The sequence below is a fragment of the Anguilla rostrata genome, chromosome 2 (genome assembly GCF_018555375.3).
Source record: "Anguilla rostrata isolate EN2019 chromosome 2, ASM1855537v3, whole genome shotgun sequence".
NCBI classification, from domain to species: domain Eukaryota; kingdom Metazoa; phylum Chordata; class Actinopteri; order Anguilliformes; family Anguillidae; genus Anguilla; species Anguilla rostrata.
Genome location: NC_057934.1, coordinates 4,429,916 through 4,448,412, shown reverse-complemented (window position 1 = coordinate 4,448,412; position 18,497 = coordinate 4,429,916). Strand labels below are relative to the sequence as shown.

The window sequence follows — 18,497 nt, the reverse complement described above, 5'->3', positions numbered from 1 at the left end:
ACAATAAAGATAGCTTGTGTTAAGGCTGGTAATGGCAATAGCACTAGCGTTACTGCAGCTGAATACCTGAAGGCATTCTGTTTAAAGTACTGGGACGGGTGTGAATGTCTGACCTAAAAAATGTACAGTAGGTGAAGCAGAAACATAGGTTCTGGAAACTCATAAAACAAACACTGAAAATATTAAAAGTGGAAAAAATAATTTAATCGTAAGACAATAATTTAATAATTAATAACAATAATAATAATGAATTTAATCAATGAGTGTTTACACAGAGGCCTGGCGTGTTTTGTGTTGCATACAGAAGCAGAATCAACAGGAGTACAATATCGAGAAATTGTGTTCGGCGGCATAAAATATACTTTCCTTACTAAAGTGCTTTTTTTGAATTTTGGATTGTCCAAAAATTCGGTAAAAATAGCCTTTTTAAAAAATTATATACACGGAAGAGAGAAGGGTGTGTGTTGCGGTGTACTGAACAGGACTCAGAGCGCTGAGGTGTGGCTGTTATCACTGCTGCTGTTCTTCCCGATTGACACACTCCTCTTGGGATTCTTCTCCTGAGAGGCCAAACACACAGCATGATTAACCATCCATGGAAAATTTGAGCATGGATTTTTTATTTTTTTATTTCTTCTGTCATATAGGTCTCTTACCTCATTGCTGCTTCCTGATTCAGAGGCACCTGAATTCCTAAACAGAAAAGAGGAAAGATGGTTATGATGTCATAATCCTTTGTCAGATGAAAGCTTACCACTAAATCCTCCTAACCCTTTGAAGAGAAGGTTTTTTGGAATGTTTTCAAAGTCAGTGTTCTAGAACTCCATTGCTTTCATTTACCAGCGGCGATTGTGACATCAGCATTAGAATGTCCAGTTAAGAATATTCTAATCACATGTGATTGTGATCTTACACCTTTAAGGGTTCGTTTATTCGACTTATCTTTCACGCCACCGTCCTAGAGAGGTGACCGATTGCTCAAATTCAACGTGTGACTCGCAGTGAGACCCATGCACTGCGAGTGCCTTTCTGCCGTTTTACTAAACGCAAGTCTTCCGATTCCCTCTCCCCACAAATAGTCAGAAAGAAGGCTCATCGCTGACCTGTGCTCCTCGTAAGAGTTTTCAAAGCTGAGGACGTCCTTCTCTCGGCTCCCTTTGCCTTGCTTTCTGAACCTGGAACGAAATGTGAGTGGAATCCATGACTGCTGCTGATTTGCTGAAAAGTTTACATTTATAATTTCCATTAAAAAATTAATGGGAAAATGTATGTAAGGCAACCCAATGTGTCAACTGTTCATGTAAGGGTTTCGCTGAGATCTGAAACTTAGCCTCCGTTTTGTTTTTTAAATGTAAATTTGGGTCCCAAATTTATAGTCTGTGTGTCTGACTCCCTTCCCAGTTTGGAGTATCCGATTCATCGCACGGTCATACGCGATCCCTCGCTGCTGATGTGAAGACAACCGTGGTTCTCCTCTGAGACATGCGGTGTCACCAGCCTGCACCTTCTCACACCGCAGCCGAGCTCGTACAGAGTTGAGGGCGATCGCCAATTCCGCCACTCTCTGAGACCCTGGGGCTCACCCATGCACCCCAACGCGGTGCCTTAACTGATTGCGCCACCCAGCTGCACTTGTCTGTAGTCAATTTTGAGTTGTGGTGCTGATGGCACTTCGACACACAAAACAAACTCGCTTACTTGACCACCACGGTCACGACCAGCGCCACCACTCCCAGGATGCTCAGCGCCAGCAGCACGCTCAGGACGATGATGGCCGTGTCTTGGGAGGAGTCGGGATCACCGGGGGCCGCCTCCAGGGCGTATTCCACGCCCTCTCCAAACACCTTCGTCAGCTCGGCCGTCACAGTCTCCCTCTCGCTCTCCAGCTTCCTGTGGACGACAAGGGGCGGGGCCTGGTGACATCACATTCCCGCCACTCGTTACCGGCTGGCGAACGGCGGGCGACGCTTCAGTTCTACCTTTCGACGTCTTCAGAGGGTACGACGGTGCCAGCGGAGTCCATGGCGATGAAGGTGACGTACGTCTTGGCTCCGCCCTCAGAGGACCTGACCACGCCCCCAAAGCTGTTGATGCTTGTGACGCTGATGACCTTCACTGTCCAACCCAGCGCCTGCTCCAGGGACCTGGGGCGTGCCAGGAAAAACAATCAGCCAATCAAACGGCCTCACAATACAAGCTGAATGCATGTAATGTGCAAATAAGATAACTGGTTAGTTCACCATCCTATAATTATTTTGCCTGTGCAATTTGGAAGCATATATAGATATGTAATGTAATTTACCCCCAATGGGGAAATTCAGACTGTCACTGACAGCAGACATCAATGGAAAGCAATGATGTCCAGGCATAAGTACAAGAACAGTGAACACATGCCACCTGCACAGGTACTGACACATGGTACACTTGGTATAGTGTGCAAATATGTAATGGCAGATAAAAAATAACTAAAAAACTATTCTAAAACTAGCTAGCAGCAATGGGGACAGCTTGCATAAACACTGACAGGTTAGCCTTTGTGATCATCTTACCTCTCCAGCTCTAGGACTTTCTTGTCCACCATGTTGACAGGCTGGTTCAGAGAGATGACCACAGCGTCATTGGTTTTGCTCTCCTGGATCGTCACCTAAGCAGCGTCACACACAGGAGCACATCCGCCGTTTACGTTCGCAGCTGTGATGACTTCACAAAAAATGTTACTCGGTTCGTGTGGGTCACATGCAGAAACAACTGTGGATGCGAGACAGCCTTAACTCTTTGAAGAGTAGGTTTGTAAAAAAAAAATTCCCCCCAAAATTCCAAGTCAGTGTTCTAGAACTCCATTGCCTTTGATCACCAGTAGTGATTGTGACATCACCATTAGAATGTTCAGTTAAGAACATTCTAATCACATATTTGTGACCTCACACCTTAAAGGGTTAAAGACTCCTGTACAGCAGTGGTGGCACCAGAATTTTTTCAACGAGGTGACCAGGATGGGACCATTGTGGTCACTGTGGGTAGCACCTCTATAAAAAGATTAATTCTGCCTTTCTATGTTTTGAGTTCTGCCTGATAGATCCTACTGTTTTGTTTTATTGTTAATACATTATAGAACAGGCATCTTTTTCCAAACTTAGCTCTTACTGATGGATAACAATTCTATAGTGTAAAAAAGGCACGTGATTTTATGTTATGACCTGACCTGTTCTCTTGCCATTAGCCTTGGCTAATACTTTGGTTCCAGAGTTCATATCTATTACACTAAGAACCGTGATAGTCCCAGGGGCTCATGAACCACCGGTAATATGTAGGAGACCTCTGCTTACCTCTACGTCTGCGGTGGCACTAAGGCCCTGGGGGTCTGTGGCTTTCACCTTGAGGGACTTCTCTCCCGCCTGGCCCTCCACAGACACCACGTACACCAGTCCAGAGGAGGGCTCCACGTCGAACAGCGGGCTGCCCTCCACCAGGCTGTACACCAGCTGCCCGGTCTGCCCAGCGTCCTGGTCTGTGGCCTGGGACAGAGGGCGAGGGGGCGGGGGGGGGTGTTTAGGGGTGCTGCAGGTGCTGCTCTCTCACTGTACTGGCCTCTACGGTGTTCCCATTTTAGGACTGGAACAACACAACTACTCATTTAGATGCATTAGTGTGCACCTAAATTGCTCCTTAGAAAATTTTGTTTTGCGTAGAGCCCTGAAGTTTCGCTGCTCATGTGCTGTCGACTATAGATGATCTCCCACTTCAGAACTCATGCGCTGTTCTCAACCCTATTGCTGTGTTATATGCTGTTCATGTGCTGATCTCCATGCTGTTGCTGTTCATGCTCTGATCTCAACAATGTTGCTGTTCGTGTGCTGATCTCAACACTGTTGCTGTTCGCGTGCTGATCTGAACACTGTCGCTGTTCATATACTGTTCTTCCACTGTTGCTGCCCGTGTGATGTCATACCTTCACTTGCACAAGGGGGTATTTGTATGGAGCGATGCTAACGATCTCGGCGGAGTAGCTTGAGCTGGTGAATTCTGGCGCCTCGTTGACGTCCTCCACCTGGATCGACACCTGGAAAACAACGTGGGTTAGGTGGAGTGATCTTATCAAACACCTTGCCCCCATTAATCGAGACTTCTTCTGTGGTAATGACAGAGTCAATGTTTTGGAGGGACCCCCAAATGATTTTTTTGCCTGGAGCCCCAAACATCTAGGGACGGCTCTGGGTAATGGGCTATAGCCTGCCCATTTACCTTTGCATGATGTAATGTAATGAGAAGGTGATGTTCAGTACGGATAAGAAAAACTGCATTTGGTCTGCATTACCATGGCGACGGCGGTGTTGGGCGGAGTCCTGGAGTCCGTGGCCTCCACCGCCATGGCGTACCACTCCTGCGTCTCCTTATCCAAGGGGCGGAGCGTGCTGACCACGCCCTGCTCGTCCACAGAGAACAGATCCTCGTGCGACCTCAGGGTGTAGGTGATCTCAACCAACGAGTTGCCCGCCAAGGCCTTGACCACGCCCACCTGCGTGCCCTTCGGCTCGTTCTCCGCCACGGTGAAATTGTAGGCGGAGCTCTGGAAGTCCACTCCTGGGTTGAGGCTGACGGTGAACAGGGAGACCAGGACAGAGGCTGTGGAGGAAGACCGGACACACTCAGAAACACGTACGCACATCTCAGACACGTGTACGCACGTCTCAGACACACGTACGCACGTCTCAGATACACGTACGCAAGTCTCAGATACACGTACGCAAGTCTCAGATACACGTACGCAAGTCTCAGACACACGTACGCACGTCTCAGATACACGTACGCAAGTCTCAGATACACGTACGCAAGTCTCAGACACACGTATGCACGTCTCAGACACGCGTACACGCATCTCAGACACAAGTATTCATATCTCAGACACACGAGCCTGGATCCTTTTTTACCTGTGGAGGTGCGCTGGGGCTCCCCGTGGTCCTGTGCCAGGGCAGTGAGCTTAAGCATGGTGTCCTCTGTGATCTCCAAAAGGTCAGAGGTCACGGTGATCTCACCCGTCTCATTGTTGAGCTTCAGGAGAGGAGAGCCTGCAGAGAAACTGAGCAGCCAGAGAGCGAGAACGACATCCCATAATTCAGCCAAAAATGCGCCACGCTTACATTTCAGCATTTAGGAGAAACTCTTGTCCAGCAGAACTTATACGGATTCCATTTTTTACAGGTAAAGTTATCTTGCTCAAGTGTAGAACAGCAGTACCCCAGCTAGGAGTCGAACCCGCAACCTTTCAGTTACAAGTTCAGCTCCCAAAATATACTCAAAGTGAGGGAATGTTGCCTAGCGTAGAGTCACCTGTATGTGATGACGTAACAGTCACCTGTATGTGATGAGAGAGTTATTTCCGGCGTCCTTGTCCGTAGCGGACAGTGTCAGCACCAGGTCCCCCTCTTTGGCGTCCTTCACCAGGATGTCCCGGGAGTACGTGGTCTGGCTGAACTCTGGGTCGTTATCGTTAACGTCTGTGATGGTGACCGTGATGTGAGTAACGTTCTGGTGGGGAGAAATCAAAACCTTCAGTGAGACTATTAAATAATAATAATAATAATGAAAGTAATTTGCGGTGTGCTAAAAGCACGACACATACATTGTTAGAAACACGTCATTACATGTTAGGGATGAATTGAAGCAATCTAAAATAGATATTGATTTTGGGTTTTGTAAAAACTTTTTTTATTAAAAAATGTGAGGACATAAAACCATTTTAAAAAGATCAAATTAAATTAAAAGCAGTGATATGTGTTTAAATAATGTGTCTTTAAAAGAGATCTCAAACACTGATCAAGGTACAGAATGCTGGCTTTAATTTTGCTATCAGTGATCAATCCAATGATTATCTGCTCTCTGGTGGTAAAAAACACCATAAAGTTTTAGGGAGGATTTTTATCCATTTATTACTGGGGGGAGCTGTGGAGGCAAAAGTTTTACCAGACTAATAAAACTGTAATGTGACTGGTCAGAGTGCAGAAATCATTTGGAATAAAAATGTAAGTGCAAGAGCAAAATGAACAACAGTTTGCCACCAGCTGAAAGGAGGAAGCCAGACTGGAATGACTGACTGGACTGGCTTCTTACATTAAGTGCTGAGCAGCACCAGTCCAGAAATTTAAAATGCTTCTTAAATGGTATTTTTGTTTCACTGATCTCATAGCATTCCGTGTGACCTATTTTTTATGTTACTAGGCAACATAGTGTTAGCACTTCAACACTGATGTGTACGCCAAAATATTTTCAACATCATGTTGGCCCACTGCTCCCATCACTTACTGAGCCACTTCACTTTAATATCATTAACTTTATTTTACAAGACAGGACTTTTGAGAACAATACAATCTGGTTTTTGACAGACAATCTGGTAAATGACAGGTTGTTAAAGGAATGCTTGGGAGGGTGAGAGAACACAAGAAAACACACAAAAGGTTTGTGCAGCAACGCAGCATTTAGCATTCAAACAGACGTTTAAATCGCTCTGCATAAGAGTGTCTGCTAAATACCTGTAATGTAATGTAATGTAACGTAATGGGACTACTGAGGAGGGGAGAAGTTTAAGATGCAATGGAGCCATTATCTCAGCAGGGGGCGCTGTAGCAGTACCTTTCTCTGTGGCGTGCCGTGATCAGAGGCTGTTATCACCAGCTCATAGGCGTCCTTCGCTTCTCGATCCAGGGGGCCCACAGCAAGGAGCATCCCGTCCTACGAGGGGACAAACAGACACGGTTAGAGACGAAGATCTCAGCCTCTCTGAAACCCAGTGCTGCTTCTGACCAGGGAACAACTGAATACCATGTGTAACACAGACCTGAGCTGTTTTGTATGTTTGCTAATTGTTTTTTTATTTAATATTTTGACAAAATGAAGAACACGCACAGATCTGAATGCTACCGATGTTCTCCGCACTGCAATGTCTGGCTTGCTGGAAGCTTTTTGGAATGCAGTTTGCTTGGAGTGCTTTTATTTACTGACATTTCCAGACAGGATTAGTCCTGTCCAGACCTGGGTCAAATACGTATTTGTTTTGGATTCAAATCCTTTTCTGTGCTCTACTGATCTTGCCTGATGCCAATAAGACCAGAAGGCGGGGTTTGTACTATTTTAGAGTATTTCATTGGTTCCAATGTCTCGACAAGATCAGTAAAGCGTAGAAAAGTATTTGAATCCGAAAACATATACGTATTTGACCCAGGTCTGGTCCTGTCTGGAGATCTTCCAGGGCAGGCCGTACATTTTGGATTTTGAATCCAAATTACGTGAGCGGACTGCTCTCCTCAGTTTCCCCTACCTACCATTCCGCAGAGACGTGCCTTCGTGGCAGATCAGATTTTTATGGTTATGTTTATGGTACGTAAATATGACTGGCAGATTTAGGGGAGGGGCTGACCGGTACTCACCTCCCTGAACTGGAACAGGGCGCTGGGATTGGACAGGGACAGGGTGACCTTGCCGTTGTCGCCCTGGTCGAGGTCGGTGGCGGAAATTCGGCAGACGTCCCGCGGGTTCTGGGCGGAGTAGTTCCCCTCAGGGACGAGGACGGGGTCCGGGAGGGGCAGGAACTGGGGGTTGTTGTCATTGACGTCCAGGACGGTGATGTTGAGCTGGGCTGTAGCACTCAGTCCATTGGTGGGGGAGTCAACTGCCACCACCTGCAGCCACACGATTAAAAGAGATTAACTGAGGGTGAGGCAGTACAACCCCCCCGCCACCCCCCCCAAACAAGACGACTGAGCATTTACATACACAGTACAATGCTCTGTTTTAAGAGTTTTATGAGTCTGATAGGAGTCACATGTACTCTATCAGGGGTAAAGTACACAGTCAGGATTGATTTAACACTATATGGTACATTGTACTGTCATTGTACAACCAGTGCAAGTCTTTACCTGCCCACATTTTGTTGAAAGCCTACATTGCAGACTCAAAGTTCACTTCAGTACAGTAAGACCCTCTCGACCACAATCATAGTGAGTTGTATCCGCCGTATGTGCTGTTGTGGGCTAACGAATGCCATTCTGCAGTCTGAAAGAGCGGCTTACCTGCAGGATGTAGCTGTCTTCTTGCTCCCTGTCTAGCGTAGCGTTCCTGTTCAGTGACACGGTTCCCTGCTCGTTTATGCTGAACGTGTCACTGTTCAGGATGAAGTGGCCGTTTGAAAACCCAGCCTGAGGGAGAACATCAATCAGTCAGCGATCAATACAGGCGCCATTTCCAGAAAGGGGTAAATTTCTGTAGGATATAGTCAAACTGGGAAGTCTGGGACCTGTGTTATATTACAGTGTGTACACTCACCGTGCGCTACAACGCTGTGCATAAGTAAGGCAGTATTCCTGCAGCAACGGTGTAGCATAATGGTTATGGAACTGGGCTAGGAGCTGCGGGTTTGAATCCGACATGGGGCACAGCCACTTACCCCTGAGCAAGCTACTTAACGTGAATTTCTTCAGTAAAAAATCCTGCTGTATAAATGGATTGTATGTTAAATAAATATGTGTGTTGTTAACATATAATCCATTTATACAAAAAAAGGGAGACTGTATCGAAGCTTGAGAGTGTTTCATTCATCAAAAACATACATAAACATACACAGTATTTAAAACCTGTCACAAGAGCTATATGCTCTCGAAATATATAAACACACAGTAATCTCTGTAATCGTAGTTGGTAATGCTATTGAATTAAAGGCGAAGGTATTCAGGTCTACTGACCTCGTCTTCATCAGTAACCTCCAGTGAGATTATGGCTGTTCCACTGGGAAGGTTCTCAAACACAGCGATGTTATAATGGTCTTGGCTGAATTTGGGCGGCTTGTCGTTCAGGTCCTGGACTCGCACCAGCACCGAAGACGTCCCGTTCAGAGCAGGCGTGCCCCCGTCCAGCGCCTCCACGGTCAAAGTGTACGCCCTCGCTTTCCCAAAATCCAGCGGCTGGTTCAGCCACAGGGCGCCGGACACCGGGTTCAGGATGAAGACGGGCGGGTCTGTGGGAGGGGCTTGCTGAACCACCCGGTACGTCACCACCGCGTTGGAGCCCTCGTCCAAATCCGTGGCGGACAGCTCCAGGACCGTGGTTCCCACGGTACAGTTCTCTAGGACCGCCACCTCATACTGGGCCACAGGGAACAGGGGGCTGTTGTCGTTGACGTCGGTCACGTTGACGACCACGACGGCGGTGGCGGACCGTGGCGGTTGACCTTGGTCGCGCGCGACGACCTCCAGGGTATACTGAGCCTGCCCCTCCCTGTCCAGACTCCCGGCCAATGAGATCCTGGCCGACTCGGGGTCGATGCTGAACTTCCCCTCGCCCCCGACCAGGGAGTAGAACACGGCGCCATTGAAGCCGTCGTCCGCGTCGGTGGCTGCCAGCCGGGTGACGTTGGCGCCCAGCTTCGCGTCCTCCGGGACGTCCACTGTGACCGAACCGGAGGCAAAGACGGGGTCGTTGTCGTTGACGTCGGTCACGTCGACCAGCACGGTGGTCTCGTCGCGGTTCGTGCCGTCGGAGATGGACACCTTGACTGAGTAGTTTGCCCGGACCTCACGGTCCAGTTTGAGGCGGGTGGAGAACGTGCCGTCGGGGGCGACGGAGAACTTGTCTGCCTCGCTGAGCACCTCCAGGGTCACCTCAATCCCAGGTACGACCGACAGGAAGCTCAGCTGAAGAATACAGAAACAAACGCAAAATACTGACACAAGAACCTAATGTACTGAATACTCAGTGATGCTATCTTTAAACACTTCTGAAAGTAAATAGTTAATCTATCATATTACTGTTCGGCTGTGTCTGTTATGGTGCCTTCAAGACCAAGTCTCCTGAGATGTGAAATCTCCCAGGAACTGATATTCCAAACTACACAGGTACATTCATCAATACAGAACATGGTGTGTCAGTTATACTGTTATATGTACAGCAGCTATTTTCAGATACTGACATATAAATATGTGCATCCATTGGAATGTTAAATGTTCCTCCTAGTTAAATGTGCAGTGTCGGTTATCTCAACTATTGTGAGCATGTCACTGGGGGACTCAGCTTGGTCCTGGGGGACCACTGCATTTGCTGGTTTTCATTCCATCCTCTACTGCAATCCCAGAATTTTGATTCTACTAAGCAGGGCGCTTAGCAACGACTCTAGTGATTGATTAGTAGAACCAGGTGTGCTCACCCACAGCAGCTCTTTGAAATTCTGGGATTGCAGTTGAGGTTGGAATGAAAAACAGCAAACACAGTTGTCCCCCAGGACTGAGTTTGAGAACCACTGCTGTAGCTCATTTTCCTTTTCTGTCCCTCCTGTTTCCCTCTCAGATAACGAGCTATACGTGTTAATTGATCAAGACTGTTCCCTGAAAAGTTTCCCAGAATGCTCCTCTCTCAGGCAGGTCAGGCGGTCTCACTTTGAGGATGTCCACAGGGGGGTCCATTTCCTCCAGCACGCTTCCGTGGTAGCTAGGCAACAGGAACTGAGGGTTGGAGGTGCCAGGCGCAAGGATGTGCACCTGTGTGGAGGAGAATCTGGATACCTGTCCACCTGTAGGAGTACAAGACGGTAAGAGCCTCCTCCCAAGTGCGCAACAGGGGCATGTACACACTGTCAGAACCACACCTGGGTCGAATAATTATCCCTTTAACCTTCAGACGTGAGTAGCCTAATAGTCCTGCAGATTACTGGCCATTTAAAAAGAATCATAACAATATTCCTCTTTGATATTTTCACGTTTTGGTGAGTAAGATAAGAGCTAAAGTATTTTAAAAAACATATTTTACCCAGGTCCTGTCACAGCGCGCGAGTCCAAGCGGCTACGCTTCCGTTAGCGTGTTCTGACGCCGTAGGCTACTCACCGTCTCTCGCGGTTACGAACAGGAAGAACTGGAGGGATTTGTTCTCCTCGAACACCACCAGCTTCTTCAGCTGGATGAGTCCCGTGTCCTCGTTTATGGAAAAGTAGCCCTCCTGATTTCCCCCGTCGATGGCGTACGTGACTTTTCCGTTGGCACCTTCGTCCGGATCCTCCGCGTGCACCTGCAGATTGGCGATGACAGGCGTCTCTTACCGAGCGGCCGGCACAGCAATTTGCTCTTTGGTTTCTTCGCAGCTCTCAGATCGCGTCCTCCGTTTCTAATTTCAAACCGTTTGCTGAGTGCACAGCTTTTAACCCGCGCCTGTTTTACTGCTTCCGTTTTAACCCGTTTGTTCGATCTTTTATTGTACGTTTGATCCGACGGCGTTTGTTTCTGTGAGTCATCGGTCAATACCCATGGTTATACTGTATGCTGATGCTCAACGTTTCTATTTTAATCACTCATTTCATTTTATTTGTTCATTTGACAGGGACAGCGCACAGCTGTCCCAGAATTAGCGATCAGGCTAAACTTTGTCCCTGGGCAGGTAAAGAAAAAAATACAAAACAGAACACATGCAGGCTAACATTAGAGTGATTAATGCAACTGAAGCAGACAATCGTTACAATCATTATTAAAGGTTTAAAACACAAACGATCAACACTCTTGTCTCCAACAAGACAATGTTAATCTCCCCTGGAATTGCAAACGAAAGTCCACCCTGTACTGATCTGCGCTGTACATTTAGAACAGTCACATGCAGATGTGCTGTCACGAACGAGGCCTTTTTTCATTCTGCGACCCTTTCGAAAGTAATAATATCACGAATAAGCCTTATTATTCCTGAACTATGACATCACCAGCCAGGTGAGAATGTAGGAAGGCGTGCTCTCACCTGGGTAATATTCATCCCAACGGTTTGGTCCTTGGTGATCTTTCCCTCGTACGAGGCGCTCTCGAACAGCGGGCTGTTGTCGTTCACATCCAGGAGGGTTATGTTCACGCCGGCTTGGACAGCGTTGTTGGGCGAGGCGTTCTCTCTGGCTTCGATCTTAATGGAGAGGATGACAGCGCTTTCATCAGCCTCAAAAGCTTGCATGCATGTGCGAGCATTGCTGGGCTGAACGGCCTGTGCTCGTCATTACGCAATGTTATGTTACGTAATGTGAACAGTTATCTTTTTGACGTTTACAAAGCGAGGGGTATTTGGTGGGGAAACTGGGTGGCCACAGTGGATCGTACTAAAAGAGATCACTGTGGCACTATGTGTCTCGCCCTGAGGCTTGCTGCTCTGACCTGTAAGGAGAATCTGGGAGTCTCCTCTCTGTCCAGGGCAGCGGAATTCTTCACCCGCACAGTTCCGTCGGGGCTTATAGAGAATGGCGCAGAATCCGGAATGATCCTGAGCATTCCATCGAACCCTCCCTGTGGAGCAGAGGTAGAGAAACTCAGCTGCGATAAATTAGGCTGAAAATTCTCACGAATGCAAAGTATAAAGTGTCTTCAAACAGTGGTGTTTAACCCTTTTAGGGTGCGAGATCACAAATGTGTGATTAGAATGCGCTTAACTGAACATTCTAATGCTGATGTCACAATCACTGCTGGTAACTGAAAGCAGAGTGGAGTTCTAGAACACTGACTTGGAATTTTGAACAAAACAACATTCCAAAAAAAGCCTACACTTCAAAGGGACAAAGGTCAGTTTTACTACAGGCGTACTTCGTCTCGGTCCGTGACTCCGACTCTCAGCACAAGGGAGCCGTCGGGGGAGTTCTCCAGGATGGTGGCGGAATATCCGCTTTGGTCAAACTCCGGCGCGTTGTCGTTCACGTCCTCGACCGTCACAGACACCACCGCTTGTGCCGTCTTGAGGCTGTCATCGCTCTGAGCTGCCTGTCACACAAAGTTAACGTACCGCGTGTAAACTTCTGCCATTCATTAATATTCACGTATCAAAAGTGCATGTGCCACGCTTAAAATTCCTGTAACACGTGTTGGCCCTGATGCTCTTCTGCAGAGCCCATTCAGTACATTTAGTCTCTTGCTCTGACAGCCTAAGTTACATTGGTAGTATGATGACTGGGAAATACCTTGATGTTCACAGTCACCATGGAAACCTCCTCCCTGTCCAGACTGTTCACCACGGTGATGATGCCACTGACAGGGTCAATGGTGAAGGAGCTTGTGTAGTCACTTGGGGAGACTGGGATACACACACAAATACACATAAATCAACATATGTGCAAACACACATACAGGCACATACAGGCACACACACATGCACACTCACGTGGACACACACATGCATGCACGTGCACACACACATACAGGCACATATGTGCACACAAGCAGACATATGCACGTGCACGCTCACATGCATGCACGCACACACGCATGCACGTGCACACGTGCACAATAACTCTAATACTACGAGGAAGGCTGTTAAATACCTGCACTGATGCTATAGATTATGGGCTGGTTTATCCCAGTGTCCCCATCTCTGGCCTCTATTGCTTCAGGCTGGATGCTCAGAAACTCTCCAACCTTAAAGAGGAGTAGCAAAATAAATCACGGTTCTTTGAGATGGGAATTCATATTTTTAAAAATGTAAAATGCAGTGAGAAAAGGTTTAAATGTTTAATTATATATATATATGGGCGTGATGCTTACCTCGTGTTCCCGAATGACGGCACGATAAAGACTTTGATTAAAATAAGGATTCATGTTGTCGAAGTCTTCCACTGTAATAGTGACAGGTGCTGTGTCTGCAAGACCCTCGTTATCCTATAAAAAAAAATGTTCAAAAACAGTGTGGAAATACACATGCCTTTGTATTTTTTTTTAAATTACATTTTAGGCTACATTTCTTCAAGTGCAATTATTATTATTATTATTTATACTTTTCATACTTTTCATATAGTAAGGCGTAACATTTCTGTTGCGAAGAACAGGGGCTGTGACGTTACATACCCGGGCTTCCACCATGAAACTGTAGCCAGTGGCTACGTCGTAGTTAAGGCGTTTTTTCAAAACGATCGTTCCGTCAAATGTCATCTCAAACTCACTGGGGACGGGGGGCTGTTGGGAGAAAGAACAATGGAATGGACACAATTTTGTGAGTTGCGTATAAACCACCCCGCACACGTATAAAGCTATGACTTCCCTCTTTTTCATTATGTTGTCCAGTCGTAGTTTCTAGTTTAATAATGCCTCGTATTTTATCCTTTGAGTTTGAGATAAAATACAGTCTAAGTAAATGCAACGTACCATTATGGAATATGTAATCCTGTTGTTTGCCGGTGTGGCGTCTGCATCTGTGGCGTGTACCTGGATTACTGCCGAGTTCACAGCCAGACTCTAATTAGAGATACAAGGTCATGTAAAACGGATATGTCCAATCAAATTCAATCCATATAAAATTGCCAGGTCCGAACAGTTCAAACACTTAAGGGCTAGCAGGAGAACACTTAGATGAGGGCTACGAAACGAAGGAGGAGACAATTCCATATATGTGTTATTATTAGAGTGTAGGCTAACGTGGGACAATTGTAAGATGTAGGACAAAAGTCAGGCGTCATTAGCGAACAGTACTGGTGCGATTGAAACGATGAAGTTACGTGCAGCTGTAGGCTATGCAATGTATAATCATCGAGTTTACAGCATTGCAGCTAGCCATTTGATGTTCCGAGAGGATAAAATACTTCTCCCTCCTTGGGATTCTACACGTACAGCCAGGTTCCATATTTTGACATTAGCACGTTTATCCTACCTCAGATACCGTTGCGCTGAATGCCGTGGGATTGAAAACAGGAGGGTTGTCATTCAAGTCGGTAATCAAGAGAATCCGTGTGTTTTCGATCTGAAGGTAGATTTTCAGAAAAATTAAATAACAAAATAAACACATCTAAATGGTAACAAATCTAAATGTCTTAATGCCGGGTTGTTCAAATTGCCATACTTACGCTGTTTGAGCATCTGAGAGAATAATACAGTTTACCCCGGGTCTAGATTGAAACAAAGACACATTAATGCTTTACATTGCGCAAGTGAAATACAGGCCTATGTAAGGCTATTGGATTTATTATTGTAAATCTATTGGATTTATTGCTTTTAGGTAGTGACAAAACACTTTTGTTTCCCATTCAACAAAGTTGTCATGGAAGTAGCCTAACCCTAAACTTTAAAAAAATCCACAAAATCTTAAATTTTACTTAAATCTTCAAAGAAAGCATTTTGGAGATTCGTAGAGGTTCTAGTGATCTTACACACACACACATATATATACACACATTCCTGGGCAAAAATGGGCCAAGCCCAAAATGGCAAAACATTAAGCTTTTAATGACTTAACAACAAATCATTGGTCAGAAAATGAGCAAGGATTAAACAAATGCACTCCTGAGACCTCCTGTGTCACCATTTGCTCATTTACTTTTGCTGCAGTGAACTGTTTGGGGAAAAGCTAGAAACAGGGAAATTCACTTATACCGTAGACAAATTCACATAATGTCAAATGAAAGAGTCATGTTTTTTATTTGGTTGCATATCATTTGCATGCCATGACTTCCCGATGTCAACATCATCAGAGTCTGGTATCTTATTTTAAGGTTGTCCTACAAGCGATACAAAAACTCTTTGAATAGATCTCTATGAGAATTGGCGGGTGGGACTAGATTCAGCTGTAAATTATGCTGATACAGCATGGAACACATTTGTTGGCAACATGGCTTTAAGTCATCAAGGCTCCAAGGTATCAAATGAGCCTCAAACCACCGTGCTGTTGCCAGATATGCAGTAGATACTACAAGCATTGTTTCTCCTGATTAATTTTCCTGTTGAACTCAATGGAAAAAATATTCCGGAGAAACAATGCTTGTAGTATCACAGGAAGATCAGTCGATGCCAACGCATTTCTGTTCACAACTTTTATCCGGTCATTTCTGTTTTCATCCGTTCTTCTAATAGCCCATGGAACCTAAAACAGTAGTCACGACCACACAACTCGTCATTTCACCAATCCGAACTGTCGCTGTTGGGTGATCATCTACTTCAGTTATTTTTTCCTGCCAGCTAAATCGTTCCCGATAGAAGGTCAGAGTCAAGTTTCATTCCGGGCAGTGACTGAGGCACATCACACATTGAGAACCAGTGCTTTAGCTTAGTTAGTATAATGGCCTTTCCACGAGCCACGCTTACCTCATTTAACGCGTCTGCATCTAACTCGGATTTAGAGTACACGGTGGCCGTCGAGTTTTCTGGGGAAAACATCAGTTCCAAGAACTGTATATGTGATGGGAACAAATAGCCGACTAGTTGCACGTTGTGCTCCGCCAGGACTCCGGTAAATTCTTCCACAGCTCCTGTGCCCGGAATATCAGAAAACAGTTAGGTCTGCTTCCTTGTCACTTCAACATTTCAACCGTTTCAAACGATCGTTAGCATTCATGACGTCCATTCACCTGCAATTTTTACGCGGTTTAGATCATGATATCACATTACGTGCTATTCTAATGTACTTCGGTAGTTTTAGTGATAGGGGAAAACACACAAGGCCATACAGTCAGTGGTATAGTGTGCCTGATACTAATATTTTAAGGAACAACAGTTTGGTAGATTATTAGTCTACAGTTGTTATGACAGTGTTTATACAGTGAGAGCCAATGGTGAGACTGATCTTCACTGGACTCGGAAGGGAATGAATAAGGTTTAATAGTATAACAATAACGCTTGAAATTGAGCGATGACATTACCATTGTATCCTTCATCCACAGGTCCCAACACTTTATTGCTCCCCACGTCACAGTTTAGAACCGATGTGTCTAGAATAGAGGAAACATGTTATTGTCATTAAAAATGACTATCAAAAAGTAATACAATGTATTGCTTCGTTGTGTAACAAATTACTTCTCCCAGGCAGTAATAAATAATGTTATTACTTCTCAGAGCCAGCCCTAAGATTTTGGTGGCCCTAAACAAATCTGTGGGCTGTGCCCCTCGTGGTCGTGTGGCCCCCCCTTGTGTGCCCCCAGCGGTTGTGGCCCTAAACAACTGCATAGAGCGTTTATGCCATGGGCGTATTTCTGGAGCAAAGCTCAAAATGATGATGGGAGTGTTCTGGGTCCAAAGTGTATCAGGAGGTTTCATTTTCCCTTTTCAGGTCTAGTATGCTCAGAAAGGTTGGGCTACATAAAAAATGGATACAGAGCTAATGGTCATTGGGGTAAATTAATCCTAAATTTGTTTAGATTCAAATAAAATAACGTTGAAGTGAAATAGCCTACTTAGTAAAGCCTCACCTAGCTTTAATTCTATAGAGAACATTTACAGGTTTCTGTAGAATTGCAAAAGTGCCGTCGGATATGCCAAACCTTAGGTGGGTAAGTACAACCAAAACATAGATTTTGCAACCTCTGCACATTTCAGTTGGTTATTCAAACTAATTTTAAACTACAGCAATTCATGTGTTCATGAATCTACCATAATTTTTATTTTTGTTAACTGAAAATCATAAATAGCAAAACACGAGGCTACTCACCAATGGGGTTGCCGCCTGTGTTCTTGAAACAATAACAGCATAAGATGATTAAAAACAATATGGAATCAATAGTCCCCATCCTGACTGGACCGAGCGGTGGTAGAAAATTGAAGCCTGAATCTCAGTCAAGCCCTACAGCCTAATGGCTGATCATCAACCTCCCAACTGAGTTTAAGGTGGAAATACAGGTAAAAGCCACACCTCTGTCATTGTTATAAACATGTCCAAAGTTCAGGGTTATATTTGGGAGGGTTCCAGGTTTTAATCAGCACAGATATGGGGCCCAGGTCTGGAAGGACACAAGTCTTTTTGGATTTTGTGTGTGTCTCAGGACTTTGTACTTAATTTAAGCTACTGATTGGCTAAAAAGTCAAGTGGCTCGCTTCCAGGGCCTCCACTGGCTAACCATAGAAAATAAACTACAAATATTTGCGGACGCCGTAGCCCACCAGGATTTGAGTTAGTGTTCTTAGGGCCCTTTCACACCTACCTCGTTTGGTCTGGACTTTTGGACTTTTCAGTTTGATCCAAAACAAATTTACAGGTGTAAAACCTCCCCTGGACCATGGTCCGGACCAAACAGCCGACATTTGGTCCGACGAAAAGAGGTGGCCTCGGTCCGGATCAAACTGAACCATGGTTCGGTTCGTTTCTAGTGTGAAAACATTTTTTTGGGTGGTTCAGACTTTCGGACCATTTACAGGAAGTTCCGGTGGTTTCCGTCAGAGCAGGAAACAACCGAGAGAAGAAGAGTAGAAGACGAAGGAAAAATGAGCTGTGGTAGCATATGGGGAGAGGAGGAGACAAAGTTTTTAATTGAAATGTGGTCCGACGACAATATAAAAAGTCTACAAGACTTTTAAAACGCACAAAAATGCCGAAACTTTCCAGGTATTTTTGGAGAGGATGAGACGGAGGGGGTATGAGAGGACGGGAGAGCAATGCCACCTGAAGATAAAGAAACTTCGGCAGCAGCATACAAAGAGAGAAGCGGTGCATCGAGAAATAAGGACAAAGGTCCTTTTTATTACGACCTGATATGACGACCTGATAGCATTCTGGGCACTCGCCCAACAAGCTCACCCATTAAGGTGGTGGA

The 18,497-nt window shown here is 45.6% G+C and overlaps 1 protein-coding gene across 1 annotated transcript; it reads right to left on the bottom strand.

Moving 5' to 3' along the window:
• Window positions 1–182: 182 nt before the first annotated feature.
• Window positions 183–17,928, bottom strand: LOC135244066 (protocadherin Fat 4). The gene is made up of 30 exons (XM_064316268.1): window positions 17,399–17,928; window positions 16,614–16,682; window positions 16,060–16,223; window positions 14,826–14,867; window positions 14,633–14,722; window positions 14,131–14,220; window positions 13,834–13,941; window positions 13,534–13,647; window positions 13,314–13,407; window positions 12,954–13,066; window positions 12,583–12,756; window positions 12,160–12,288; window positions 11,759–11,914; window positions 10,864–11,044; window positions 10,419–10,552; window positions 8,733–9,680; window positions 8,064–8,189; window positions 7,422–7,673; window positions 6,628–6,726; window positions 5,354–5,526; window positions 4,929–5,077; window positions 4,316–4,623; window positions 3,950–4,060; window positions 3,327–3,515; window positions 2,550–2,644; window positions 1,980–2,144; window positions 1,699–1,890; window positions 1,104–1,175; window positions 657–693; window positions 183–560 (listed from the first exon to the last, which is right to left on the bottom strand). Exons 1-30 carry the CDS (start codon window positions 17,475–17,477, stop codon window positions 486–488), a joined length of 4,728 nt encoding a protein of 1,575 aa, XP_064172338.1. The 5' UTR covers window positions 17,478–17,928; the 3' UTR covers window positions 183–485.
• Between the last annotated feature and the right edge of the window lie 569 nt (window positions 17,929–18,497).